At 35.1% G+C, this 11,875-nt stretch overlaps 3 protein-coding genes across 6 annotated transcripts; 2 read left to right on the top strand and 1 right to left on the bottom strand.

Annotated features, from left to right (window-relative positions):
- Positions 1-1,603: 1,603 nt before the first annotated feature.
- Positions 1,604-4,341, top strand: LOC135943194 (lectin subunit alpha-like). The gene is made up of 7 exons (XM_065489646.1): positions 1,604-1,779; positions 2,869-2,978; positions 3,038-3,205; positions 3,268-3,317; positions 3,746-3,816; positions 3,876-3,975; positions 4,028-4,341. Exons 1-7 carry the CDS (start codon positions 1,696-1,698, stop codon positions 4,261-4,263), a joined length of 819 nt encoding a protein of 272 aa, XP_065345718.1. The 5' UTR covers positions 1,604-1,695; the 3' UTR covers positions 4,264-4,341.
- A 1,106-nt stretch (positions 4,342-5,447) lies between these two features.
- Positions 5,448-7,262, bottom strand: LOC135942460 (C-type lectin domain family 4 member K-like). Of its 2 annotated transcripts, none has more exons than XM_065488583.1 (7): positions 7,106-7,262; positions 6,899-6,933; positions 6,659-6,823; positions 6,537-6,595; positions 6,158-6,234; positions 5,985-6,084; positions 5,448-5,912 (listed from the first exon to the last, which is right to left on the bottom strand). In XM_065488583.1, exons 1-7 carry the CDS (start codon positions 7,193-7,195, stop codon positions 5,680-5,682), a joined length of 759 nt encoding a protein of 252 aa, XP_065344655.1. In that variant the 5' UTR covers positions 7,196-7,262; the 3' UTR covers positions 5,448-5,679. The 2 variants fall into 2 exon arrangements, with proteins under 2 accessions (XP_065344655.1, XP_065344654.1); XM_065488582.1 differs by having other exon boundaries at positions 6,899-6,951; positions 7,106-7,249.
- Positions 7,263-8,486: 1,224 nt separating this feature from the next.
- On the top strand, positions 8,487-11,313 carry LOC135942678 (uncharacterized). Of its 3 annotated transcripts, none has more exons than XM_065488937.1 (7): positions 8,487-8,621; positions 9,846-9,958; positions 10,020-10,190; positions 10,259-10,320; positions 10,706-10,779; positions 10,843-10,942; positions 10,994-11,313. In XM_065488937.1, the coding sequence occupies exons 1-7, from the start codon at positions 8,553-8,555 to the stop codon at positions 11,230-11,232; spliced, it is 828 nt and encodes a 275-aa protein (XP_065345009.1). In that variant the 5' UTR covers positions 8,487-8,552; the 3' UTR covers positions 11,233-11,313. The 3 variants fall into 3 exon arrangements, with proteins under 3 accessions (XP_065345009.1, XP_065345008.1, XP_065345007.1); XM_065488936.1 differs by having other exon boundaries at positions 8,488-8,621; positions 9,843-9,958; positions 10,023-10,190; XM_065488935.1 differs by having other exon boundaries at positions 8,488-8,621; positions 9,843-9,958.
- Positions 11,314-11,875: the final 562 nt, after the last annotated feature.

The following is an 11,875-nucleotide window of genomic DNA, read 5'->3' as shown; positions in this document are numbered from 1 at the left end:
CAGGAAGAAACTTGAAGCATAAATTACTCGAAACTTTTTGTTCTTCTTCTAAATTATCGAATCACGTAGAAATCTATATGAAACCTCTCGCAATCAGCACATTGTACGCCTTGTAGTATTAGAAATACTGTACCGCAAAACATATTTTCAGCGCAGGTTGCATAAGTATCATTAAAATCTTTAAAAGTTTCCGAACTCTGACTGAATTAAAAACTAAATGTCGGAGGCTAATAAAAAATTTCTCACAGATTGGAAGACATTTGAAATAACCTCATGTTGTATTATGGTGCTACTTTTTTATTGTTTCTGTTTCATGCGGTGGTTAATAAATTAATTTGTCATCAGAATACAACATGGTTGGGAAGGATGAAAGATAAATTGAAGTGGCTCAGTTGCTATATGCTTACTCGAATGCAGGAAATGACGGAGAAAAGCGCGGCGGATCGCGATCGGCGGATACCGCCGCGATGATCGCTCGTCACCGTGCAATGTTTTTCCTTTTTCCTTATACAATCAGCTCTTTCCGCGCATTTATCATGGCATCCATAAGGCGCTCACGGAAATCATGAACATAATCTCATCACACATCCTAAAATGTACAATTTTTCCTCGGATCCCAAATGGGTGCCAGAGAGCCAGAAATATACTCCGAATTTTCTGGAAATCAAAAGAAGGGTTCAGTGAAGAAGGAATAGATCTATACAGTGCGATCAGTTACTAATTGTAAGAATTACTTGAGCTATTAAGGCATCACTTTCGTTTTTGGATTCAATGCCAGCAGCCATCAACTGCATTCCACAACTTGGAGGTTGCAACACGATAATTCGACGGGTTGATGGATTTCAAGTCACGACGTCTTAAACGAATCGTCTCGACAAGCCCTACCACCTGACCCTCCCTGACGACTTTTTTTCAGGGTAACGCACCCTGAGATCTTTCCCGGAGTCACTTTTCACGATTATTCCAACGCCACACTTTCGACTTTAACATTTTGCCAACATTTCTGTCAAAAACCACCCGTCCCCCAGACGTAAGCGCAAAGCGCTTGTGATCAATAAACTAACTTTTGTTTCATTGAAATTACAAAACTTGAGTTATGATATAATGTGTTATAGCTGTATATCTTTTACTTATTTTTTTATTACAACATTTGAAAATTATATAAGCATTTCAAAATTAACCTAAAATTCGAATTTTACATACAAGTAAAAATACTAGTCATTATACTGGTATTGAAACCAAAAAAATCTCTAAATTTAATTAAAATTTCCCATTTGCACGGTTAATACAATGAACATTATAAAAATTGGCGTAAAAAATAGCTAATTACATGCAGAAATATTTCGTTTCTGATTGTATAATAAAAGAGGATGGTTAAGATATTAATTACAGAAAAATAATCACCCTAAAATTAACCAAATGTATTCCAAGAAGTTCAACATATCTCGCCAATACCTAAATGTCTCAATAAACCGCCACAACGAAGATTATAGCGAGTTAGCGTACTTAAGAGGGGGTGCTATCGCTATTGAAAAACAGATATAAGAGCTAGCCGGCACGCGCTTTTCGTCAGTCTGCTTCGTGCCAACAGCCATGCGAACCGTGTTTTTGGCAATTTGTCTCTCCGTGGGGGCGTGTTGGGCCGTCCTGGTACCCACACTCACTATTGGACAGGGTGCTCTAATTGGAAAAAGAATGACGTCACGCCCAGGAAAGAATATTTTTGCCTTCCAAGACATCCCTTACGCATCGCCACCAGTTAGAGAACGCCGTTTTAAGGTAAAAAAATGCGAACTAAGATGATAATTACAACTGAGGTTTAAAGAGAAACTTGTGTCTTTACTATCCGCTCTTTCCGCGCATCCAATACACCATCCACTAAAAACGCATGAAAAACACAAATAAAATTTCCTCACAGATCTGTTCCTGAATCCTCGTGATTTCATTACTGCATGCAAACTGTTGCTAAATTTCACAAACGAAATAGACTCAACGAACCACTTGCTATATAGCCTATATACAATGCCAAATCCTCTCAATTATCGGTCTGGATAGCTTCACTAAAAATTCTAAAGGTTGTTTTTCAGTTTTAAATTAAGTCTTTATGATGAAAAATTCAGTAAGACTGAGAGACTTGAGTGGAAAATTTTCAAAAATATTTATTTATTGCGGTTCCTTTTGACTTAAATTCCATGACTAGTGAAAGAAGAGAAAATAAATGCATACGTTTCATTATTTCCAAAAAAATCAACCTCTCTATTATATTTATGTTAAACTCAATAGATCCTGAAACAAACAAACGCTATAGAATATTAAATCCAATTCGCCAGTTTCTAAAACCCTTATTGGTTGACTTCCGCTGGGATTTAAAACTCAATTCTGCTGATGTGCATACTTCACTTCAAATAATTTCTTTTGATGAGTTGAAAACAAAATTCACCCCGGCCAATTGCCATAGAAACGTCAGCAATGATTTTTTCATTCCAGTAAAATATTTCGCGGCGATTGGCTAAACCGATTTTGGGTTTGAGCGCATCAAAAGAAATAATTAATTTTAATATGGTTTTTGGCAGCGTGACTTAAATTGCTTGATATTAACTGACTTCATGCTTGATGTATGTCAAACACGTTGTAGCATATACTAAATTAAAAAAAAAAACTCTAAGAGCATCCCTAGTGTACAACCATTTATTTCTATCACTTTTTATATTAGAAAAATATAGGAACAATAATATTAAAACTCTTTAATATCAAACAAAGGATGTGTGCCAATATTTATGAAAAATTAAAAGTTGATTGGCCAAAGTCTTATCTATCAGCAAGAAACAGTTTTTTAACGCCAATATTATAAACATTGACTTTTTCCAGGTGCTCACTGATGATCTGACGACTGACGCAAGCTATGATGAGTTAATTACTAAACGTTCTGGGTCCACTTCCTCCACCACAGAACAGACCACAATCACAAACTACGCAGAGTTCGTTATATAGTTTCTTTCTTGATGAAAATATATTTTCTAAAACAAATATTCAACAGTCAATTCTTGGCGTTGGCTACTTCATTTTGTGATAAACGGGTAGAGGTACTGAAGGAAAAACTGAAGAGAGTAACGCTGCAGATGAGCAAGAACAATGAATTTTATGAAAACCGAACCAAGGCCTTAATTGAGAGGGAAGGTCTGCGCAGCCAAATGTGCGAAAGCAGGTTATTCCTAATATTTTTAAGAAATTTAACATAATCTCATGGATAAATTGATTTGTTTTCAGAGTTAGACAAGCAGGTCAACGTTCTATCGAAACATCCACACAATTTAATGGTGATTTAAGTGATAATTATTCAATTTTATCATGTTTCATTCGTTAATTTTTTTAAAGAAACACTCTATTAACTGAAATTTAATTTCCACATTTTTTTAGTACATGATAAATCAGCAGCGACAGGACAATCAAACAAGTGTTTTTTTGAAAATAAATACCTACAATTTCAGAGGTATTTTATTCAAACGCCAGACATTTGCCCCTAGAGCCGCTCAAATAAAATGCTATAACTAGCCTGTTGAGCAACTTGAGCATTTCAATCACTTAAAAACAATCCACCTTTTGCCATCTCTGACAGTAGGCAGTCGGAAATAGACCCCTAAAATGCTCATATATGTCTCATTGCCTTAACACTGTAAAGAATGTCTTAAAAATGCGAGCCAACAGGCTTATTAAAGTTATTAATAAATAAATTTTCTGATTTCAGTTGCACCAATTACTTCTACGACATTACCCACACTCGATTATGGATCAAAGTACTACAAGAGCACGGATAAGGTATTAAAAACAGTTTTAAAAATTATGAACAGCATAGATTATCTATTTTCCAATTCCAGTTGAGGTGGGAAGAGGCCCGCCAGTATTGCGAAGGTAAAGGCATGAAGCTTGCTAGCATTGAAACTGAAGCTGAAAACAAGGCACTCTATGAACTCATTGGTAAGTTTAATCTCTCAGAAAAGTATATTTTAATGATTTTATTGTTTTGAAGGAGAAACCTGGAGAACATTCTGGGTGTCTGGTACAGATTTGGACTCAGAGGGGACGTTTTATTGGAATGGCACAGGCTCAAAAGTAGAAGGCTTTACTAATTTTGACAAAGGAGAGCCTAGTAATTTCAACGGAACCGAACATTGTCTGGAACTTGTTGCTCACGATGGGGCTATTTATTGGAATGACAATAATTGCAACATTCCATTTCAATTCATTTGCGAGAAATCGCTCTAATTTTCAGATGTCATATTTGCTTGAAATGTTCGAAATAGCATGGATGTCTTGATATTTCATTAAAGGGATTTATAAACACCAATATGTTGTTTTCTTCAATATTCACAAACTGAATAGTCTAAAATCGTCTAAATTGACTAAGAAACCGTTTATTTTGCATTCTAAAAAAGCCTAAAATTGTCGACTACATTTCATGAAAAACGCTATGAAGGTGTTAACGAATTGTGAAGTGATGATAATTGAAAAGCGGATGTTTTGACGTGGGATGTAATAAAAAATGCACCAGATTTGCAACTTTGTTTTTTTTAAATCTAAAATCCGAGCTTTAGATTCTTACATAATAAAACTTTCTTGTACATTTTTTGGTTTAGCTCAGTCCTCAAAAAGCCAATAAAACATCAGCAGAGAATTAGGCTGAAAGAAAGCTGTGATGGAAACTTTTAGGGAAACTGTTTATTTTGAAATAAAATCAGATTTAAAGTAAGGACACAGTTCTCCAATCCTCCAAATTTGAATTTGCAGCCACTTTCTCAAAAATTTACAGTGCTAACTTAGGTCAAGTTTGGCTTCAACTGAATCTCAAGGGTTCAGTTCATGCATTGGCAACAAGGAAATTCGGGAAATTCCAGGATTTTTCAGAATCAATCCTCTTTAACACGTTGCAATTGTCCCAACAGTGGCATGCATACTATTAAAAATAAAACAGCATTTCGCTGATATAAATATATTTATTAAGTTCAATGACGATGAACCTTTGATTTTGTTTTGTTTCATACAAAAAAACTGACAATCCCTATGCGATTTTTTTCTTTTCTACAGGAGTATATTATTTCTTTTCCTCCACATAACAAAATGGACGAAGTGTTCACCTTGCAGAAGGAAAGCTGTGCCGCAGAACAGTGCGTCCACGCGGGTTGTATGGTTAGCATTTTACTTCATTTCGTTTGTTGCATGCATCTCACGGAGATTTTTCACACGTATCTTTCACCAAAGCAATTGTCTGGCCCAACACTCACTAAGAAATGGTTATTGTAATAAGCTGATAAATAATTATTTACTACATATTGGTTCATCCTGTTTTGTGAATATCTGACATATTATAATGAAAATGTTTGAATGAGTATCGAATGCAAAAATTGAAAATAATTTATTTTTTAAGATAATATGTAATAAGACAAAAGATATTGTTTAATATTATTATTATTTATTATTTCGGTTGGCTAAGGAATACAAACAATAAACAGTAGTTATTAGTTATGGCATGAGTCAATGGTTTATATTAAATATCTGTTACATGCGGTTCTTGCGTCGACCAATCAACAGAATAATTTTTATTTGTTATATAAGGATAAGAGAAGAAATTTCGTGGTAAAGCTGTAAAAAGCCGTCGATGTGTTTGGATTCACAGAGAGAAAACTAACTGTCATTGATCTCGCATATAAATTTTTCCTGATTTTCACATGGATAATCATTCCAGCCTATACCAGGTTTTTCGTGGAGGCAGTGTTCATTTCCTTGATGATTATCTGGCTGCGTACCAACCCAGTTGGTGAAATCTTTAACATCCTTTCCTGTTCCATTATCCCAGTAGAATTTCCCCTCAGATCCCAAGTCGGTGCCAGAGAGCCAGAAAAATCCTCCAGCCTGAACTAGAAATTCAAAGAAAAGTTCAGTATTCATGCTGGGAATTATTAAAGTGGTGCAAGTTTGTAAACACTTACGAAGGACTGGAGTTAAAGCTTCGCTCTCGGCCTTGGATTCAATGCTAGCCAGCTGCATGCCGTTTGAGATGCAAAACTTACGTGCCAAATACCAATTCAACTGAAAATAAAACAAAGCGAAAAAATCGAGAGTTAAAATTAATATATACATGATGATATGTGTTACTCTCTACCTTCTCTGTGCTAACGTAGTACCTTGATCCAGGATAAAGTGCCGATAATTTTCCAGAAACGGCTGCACCAACGTGATCTGAAACCCAACAATATTTTGCAAAAACAATATTTAAGATTTCGTAAATTTAAATAGGTTTTGTTCCCGTAAGTCGCTGGAAAAATGATGATGAATGCACACGATATTTATCATTTCAGATCAGTCAAATTTATTTTATGACTGGGTAGAAAACTTTTATCAGGATCCAATTTTTATATAAAAAAATTATTTTGGTCCTTTGTTAAGGTGAGAATTAATAGACTCTTATTTTCGATTTTTCATGCATAGCACACATATAAATCCAATTCTAGCAACTTAAGCAATATGATAATATTACTTACTTTTTTTAGGTTGTGTGGATTTCTGTAAATTGCTGATTTGTTGATTTGCTTCTTTGATTCTTTGAACAAAAAAATATCGTGGAAGTTATCAATTCCATATTCTATTCACCTTTCGACGTTACCTGTATTCGCAGATTTGTTTCTGCTGCTCTCCGCTCTCGCGAAGGGCTTTGATTTGAAATTCGCAAAGCTGTTTACTCTGGCTCACCAACTTTGCTATGCCTTTCAGTTTTTCCTCCACGACCTCAATCCTTTTATCGCACAGCGCCTCGCCCAATGCAGCGACGCTATTGGTTTGATTTATGTAAGTGATTAAATTAAAAAAAAAATATCAAAACTTTAATAGCAATCGTTATACTTACTCACAGTTTGAAGTGGGACTTAAGTTTCCGAACTCCTGAAAAATTAAGGCAAGCTGAGCAATTACAGAACTGCGCATTATTCAGAGCTGATTTTTAGGATTCAACACTATACAGGCAAAGAGTGTTTGACAAAAGTTTTAGCAATGCAAATTATTTTTTGTCTGATATTCTGCGTTTAAATCATTCAAAAAAGAAAATATTATTTACCTGATTAGAAGCAAGGTCTGAGTTGGGAATTGCAGCTAGGGCTCTACTGGAACAACCAAGGAGAGCCACGAGCAATATGATAATTTCCATGTTGAAGTTGAACTCAAGCAAACGAAGACTCTTATATTAGTTAATTATGTTTCAAAGTGATCCAAGCTAGTATACGTGCGCTCACTTTATATATAGCATTCGACCCATTCTTATCAGCGACCAAACCTCAACCACATGCAACTATCAAAATACTAATTGCACCACTAATTAAGGAAACTTTTTGTTCGCTCTACTCCGTGTGGTTTTTTTAACAGTGATAAAGTCTCGCTACTTGCTGGTTTGCACCTTTCCGGCATGCGTGATTTGGCTTTACGGGACGAATGTCTAGCGTTTCCTGTGCGGAGGCAAGTGGCCCTTCAGTGGGCTGGGTCCCTGTGCGGCCTGGTGCGGTGTTTTTGGGACCCGGGCTTCAGCATTCGTGCTAGTGCAGTGCGCGCCCTTCCCGCTCCTCGGACAGGGATAAAAAGAGCAAAAAAAAATAAATATAAAATATAATTATGAGGAAAAACCTATATCAACTATCATCATCATTCATGGTTTGATGCGGATTTTAATTTTTTTAGTAATTGTCATAAATCAGTTAGTCTTGCTGGTCCTAGATGGGACAGGAAGCTCATGAATTAGGGGTGCAACCAAAATAGCCGAAACTAGTTTAAGTAGGATAATACTGTAGATTTTTAATTGCCCACACTTCTTACAAAAGGAAAGCATTTTAAGCATTTCAAATAATTAAATTAGAAATTTTAAAATTCTAAACTAACCATGAATTTGGATGGCAAGTGAAAAAAAATTAATTTAAAATATTATTTTAACTTGAAACTCTTTAAAAACCACATTGAGTTGAGCCAAATATATGATTATTCATATTTTAGCTGGCCGGAATGTCGCGAGTTGTCCACAATCAGGGGGCTACGCATCTAGAAAGAGGTGAATTGATAAAAAGTGGTGATTTCATTGGTTGGGTGCTTGGGTCAGCCATTTAATTTTAAACTCATGTGAAAAAAGTGTAAATGACCCTTCTCTGATTAGCAATTTTTAATGGGAATTTCGATAGTAGTACATTTATAATCAAACTGTCAAATAAGTTACGAATTATTGTTGTTTTTGGCGATCACTGAGGACTAAACAAGGAAAATACAATTATGTATTTCGTCACTCAACTTTGACATTAATAAATTTATCTGTTTTTCTGTGACTCTTTCCATGTGTTGTTAATTTTTTTCGCATCAATTTAACATTAAACATTGTTTTTACAGCCATTGATAAAGATGATCTCAGAAACTTTGAGCTTTGATCGCCTTTAACCCAGTGTAGTCATTGATATGACCAACTCACTTTATATAAAGCGAGGCCTCCGGCAACACTTAGATTACTCCAAGGAAAGCTCTTCTCCATCATGGACTTAAAAATTTGGATTTTGCTGGCGTTGGCAACTCAGTCATTTGCAGCTGTCTTTTCAGTAGAGGTACGTTTGTTTTAGTTGCATTTTCGTTTGCATAAAATTTTTAAAAGCCAAAACTATTTTGAAATGAGATTTATAGAATTTCGAGTCAAAGCCGGAGTTTTTAATATGAAAAAGACGTGACAGCTTTGTCAAAAATTATTCTATCTTGGAAACATTCTACTAATTTTTAGGCAGATGAAAGTAAAGCTGTACAAAAAATACTTTAATTTTAAATTATTTTAACACTAACCCGAGCATTCGGGTTGAATTGCATTTGGCGGATTTCGTTGCGAACGTTGCGTTGGACAACAGAGCAATAATGATGAAATGGAAGCAATGCACGCGCAAACGGAACAACAACAATAGAGAATTCAACAATCACGCACAAACGGCGGAGCCTTGGTGCAGCACTGCTATAATTCGTCCTGGTCCCGGTAAAATTGCGCAACTTCCAACAACCAAACGCGAATTTCTTTCCTTGTTGCATGAAAAGGTCAACAATCAATTCGACAATGAAAATTTGGGTGTTTGTTGAGCGTTGCGCAATTTTACCGGGACCATGACGAATTTATGTATTGTATAATCTCAATTCTGCTGATGTGCATTATTCACCTAAAATGATTTCTTTTGATGTGTTGAAAACAAAATTCAGCGCAGCCAATTTCCGTAGAAACATCGCAGCTAAGATTTTTTTATTCCAATAATAACTATTTTTTCATGTTTCTACAGCGATTGGCTGAATTGATTTTGGATTTGGCCACATCTAAAGAAAAAAAAATAGGTGAAGAATGCACAGCAGCAGGATTGAGTCTGAAACCGCAGCGGCATTGCTTTAAATTCGAAAATAACCGCTGAACACCATTGAAATTAAGGGCATTTGCAATTTTGAAATAATGTTATTTATTGCAAGATCAATAGAATTGGAGAAACACGAGGCAGATTTATAGAAGTAAAATATATTTCCCGCCGAAAAAGAAATTTTTAATTTTAATAATATATGGTTTTTGGCAGGGGCTTGAATTGCTTGATAGCACGTACTAAATAAAAAAAACTTACAAGCACCCCAAGTGTAAAACCATTGATTTCTATCAATTTTTACATCAGAAAAATATATAACTCCTGAACGATACAATAATAGCTTTTTCATAACAAGAAGGGACCGCTTTGTGCAGGTGTCAAGTGTGCCAATATTTTTGCAAGGTAAAGATGATTATTATTATTATTAATGTCAACCTTTTCCAGGAGATTAACACTGAAAATGATCTGCCGACTGACGCGCGCTTTGATGAGTTAATTACTGAACGTTCTGAGCCCACTCCTTCCACCACGGAACAGATCACAACCACAAACTACGCAGAGTTCGTACAAAGTTTCTTTTGCTTGAAGAAATTATTTTTTCTAAAACTCAAAATTCAACAGTAGTCAATCAGCGGCGTCAGCTTCTTCGCTTTTTGATGATCGGGTACAGGTTCTGGAGGAAAAGCTGAAGAGAGTAACGTTGCAGATGAGCAAAGACAAAGAAATTTTTGAAGACCGAATCAAGGCCATTGAGATCAGGCTAGATCTACGCAGAGGAATGTGGGAAAGAAGGTAATTCCAAATATTTTTTTAAGACCTTAAACAGCAGCTGATGGAGGAACCGATTTGTTTTGTTTCAGAGCTCGACCAACATTTCCACGAATTTGCGGATCCGGAATCATAGGAAATTATGATGTTTCAAGTGAGCATCATTTATCATATCATACATTTATTTTATTAAACAAAGACTATAACTGAATTTCAATTTCTATATTATTTGTATATGATAAATCAGCAGCGACAGGGGAAAATTTAATTGTTAACTGGTGTTTATATGAAAGCAATACAATTTCAGAGGCCTTTTATTCTAACGCCAAAAATTTAACCCTAAAACCGCTAGAAAGAATTTCGAGTCACTTAACTAATATCCACCTTTTGCCATCTCTGACATTGGGCAGCCAGAAATAAACCCCTAAAATGCTCAAATATCTCCTGTTGCCTTGACACTGTAAAGAATGGCTTAACAATGGGAGCCAACGGGCTTTTTGAAGTTATTAATAAGCATAAAAAATGTTTTGATTTTATAGGTGAAGAAGAAATTATTTATAGAAGACCCCCCACACTTAAATCAGACTCAAAGTACTACGTGAGCACGAATAAGGTATAAAAACAGTTTAAAAAATTATTAATATAGTATAGATTATAATTATATTTTCCATTCCAGTTGATTTGGGAAGAGGCCCGCCAGTATTGCGAAGGTAAAGGCATGAAGCTTGCTAGCATTGAAACTGAAGCTGAAAACAAGGCACTCTATGAACTCATTGGTAAGTTTAATCTCTCAAAAAGTATATCTTAATTATTTTATTGTATTGAAGGAGGAAACACCGTGATAACATTTTGGTCGTCTGGTACAGATTTGGGATCAGAGGGGACGTTTTATTGGAATGGTACAGGCTCAAATGTAGAAGGTTTTACTAATTTTGACAAAGGAGAGCCTAACAATTTCAACGGAACCGAACATTGTCTGGAACTTGTTGCTCACGATAATGCTATTTATTGGAATGACAATAATTGCAACATTCCATTTCATTTCATTTGCGAGATATCGCTCTAATTTTCAGATGTTATATTTGCTTGAAATGTTCGAAGTAGCATGGATGTCTTGATATTTCATTAAAGGGATTTATAAACATAATTTATGATATTTGTTGTTTTCTTGAATATTCACTTTTTAGCACATACAAAAAAATATTGCCTATGTTTTACCCACCTTGAGTTGACCCAATGTACCTGATGTGTCAAAAAGCGACTAAAACCGTCTATTTTGCATTAAAAGCAGTCGATTATATTTTGTGAAAAACACCTGAAATTCACAGCAATTATAAAAACCGTCTAAATTGGCTTCAAAACTGAATAATAACACAGTTCAAAATCAGTGATCTTTTTCGTCAAGGAAAGAAAACTTTAAGTCCCCCTGAAGTGAACGATAGACGCTATTTTCATTAAATTATTTAAAATATTTTTGGTTTGATCGATATGTTTGTTTCAAATAAATTGGTAAAGATTTGCAGAAATTAAAACATAAGTCTTCAATTTTTAAATTCAGGTGGCCAGCCTTAATTTATTAGGCATTATGGCAATAAAGTTGGTTTAATTTTAAACAAAAGTCAACAATTATTTCTGTTTGCTCATCATTTATTGAAGAGAAAGCGCTGCACCTGGACGCGATAACGCTGGTTTATTTATGCTCATCGGCG

The sequence above is a fragment of the Cloeon dipterum genome, chromosome 4 (assembly GCF_949628265.1).
Source record: "Cloeon dipterum chromosome 4, ieCloDipt1.1, whole genome shotgun sequence".
Classification (NCBI taxonomy): Eukaryota; Metazoa; Arthropoda; class Insecta; order Ephemeroptera; family Baetidae; genus Cloeon; species Cloeon dipterum.
Note: the sequence above shows the minus strand (reverse complement) of the source record. Positions and strands in the feature narration are given on the sequence as shown.

Coding starts and splice junctions, on each gene's coding strand:
- LOC135943194 (XM_065489646.1), top strand. CDS start 1,696: ATGACGTCACGCCCAGGAAAGAATATTTTTGCCTTCCAAGACATCCCT. Junction 1,780..2,868: donor TTAGAGAACGCCGTTTTAAG/GTAAAAAAATGC, acceptor GACTTTTTCCAG/GTGCTCACTGATGATCTGAC. Junction 2,979..3,037: donor ACAATCACAAACTACGCAGA/GTTCGTTATATA, acceptor AATATTCAACAG/TCAATTCTTGGCGTTGGCTA.
- LOC135942460 (XM_065488582.1), bottom strand. CDS start 7,195: ATGGAAATTATCATATTGCTCGTGGCTCTCCTTGGTTGTTCCAGTAGA. Junction 6,824..6,898: donor AGTCCCACTTCAAACTGTGA/GTAAGTATAACG, acceptor TCAAACCAATAG/CGTCGCTGCATTGGGCGAGG. Junction 5,913..5,984: donor AGCTTTAACTCCAGTCCTTC/GTAAGTGTTTAC, acceptor TTGAATTTCTAG/TTCAGGCTGGAGGATTTTTC.
- LOC135942678 (XM_065488935.1), top strand. CDS start 8,553: ATGGACTTAAAAATTTGGATTTTGCTGGCGTTGGCAACTCAGTCATTT. Junction 9,959..10,019: donor ACAACCACAAACTACGCAGA/GTTCGTACAAAG, acceptor AAAATTCAACAG/TAGTCAATCAGCGGCGTCAG. Junction 10,780..10,842: donor ACTACGTGAGCACGAATAAG/GTATAAAAACAG, acceptor TTTCCATTCCAG/TTGATTTGGGAAGAGGCCCG.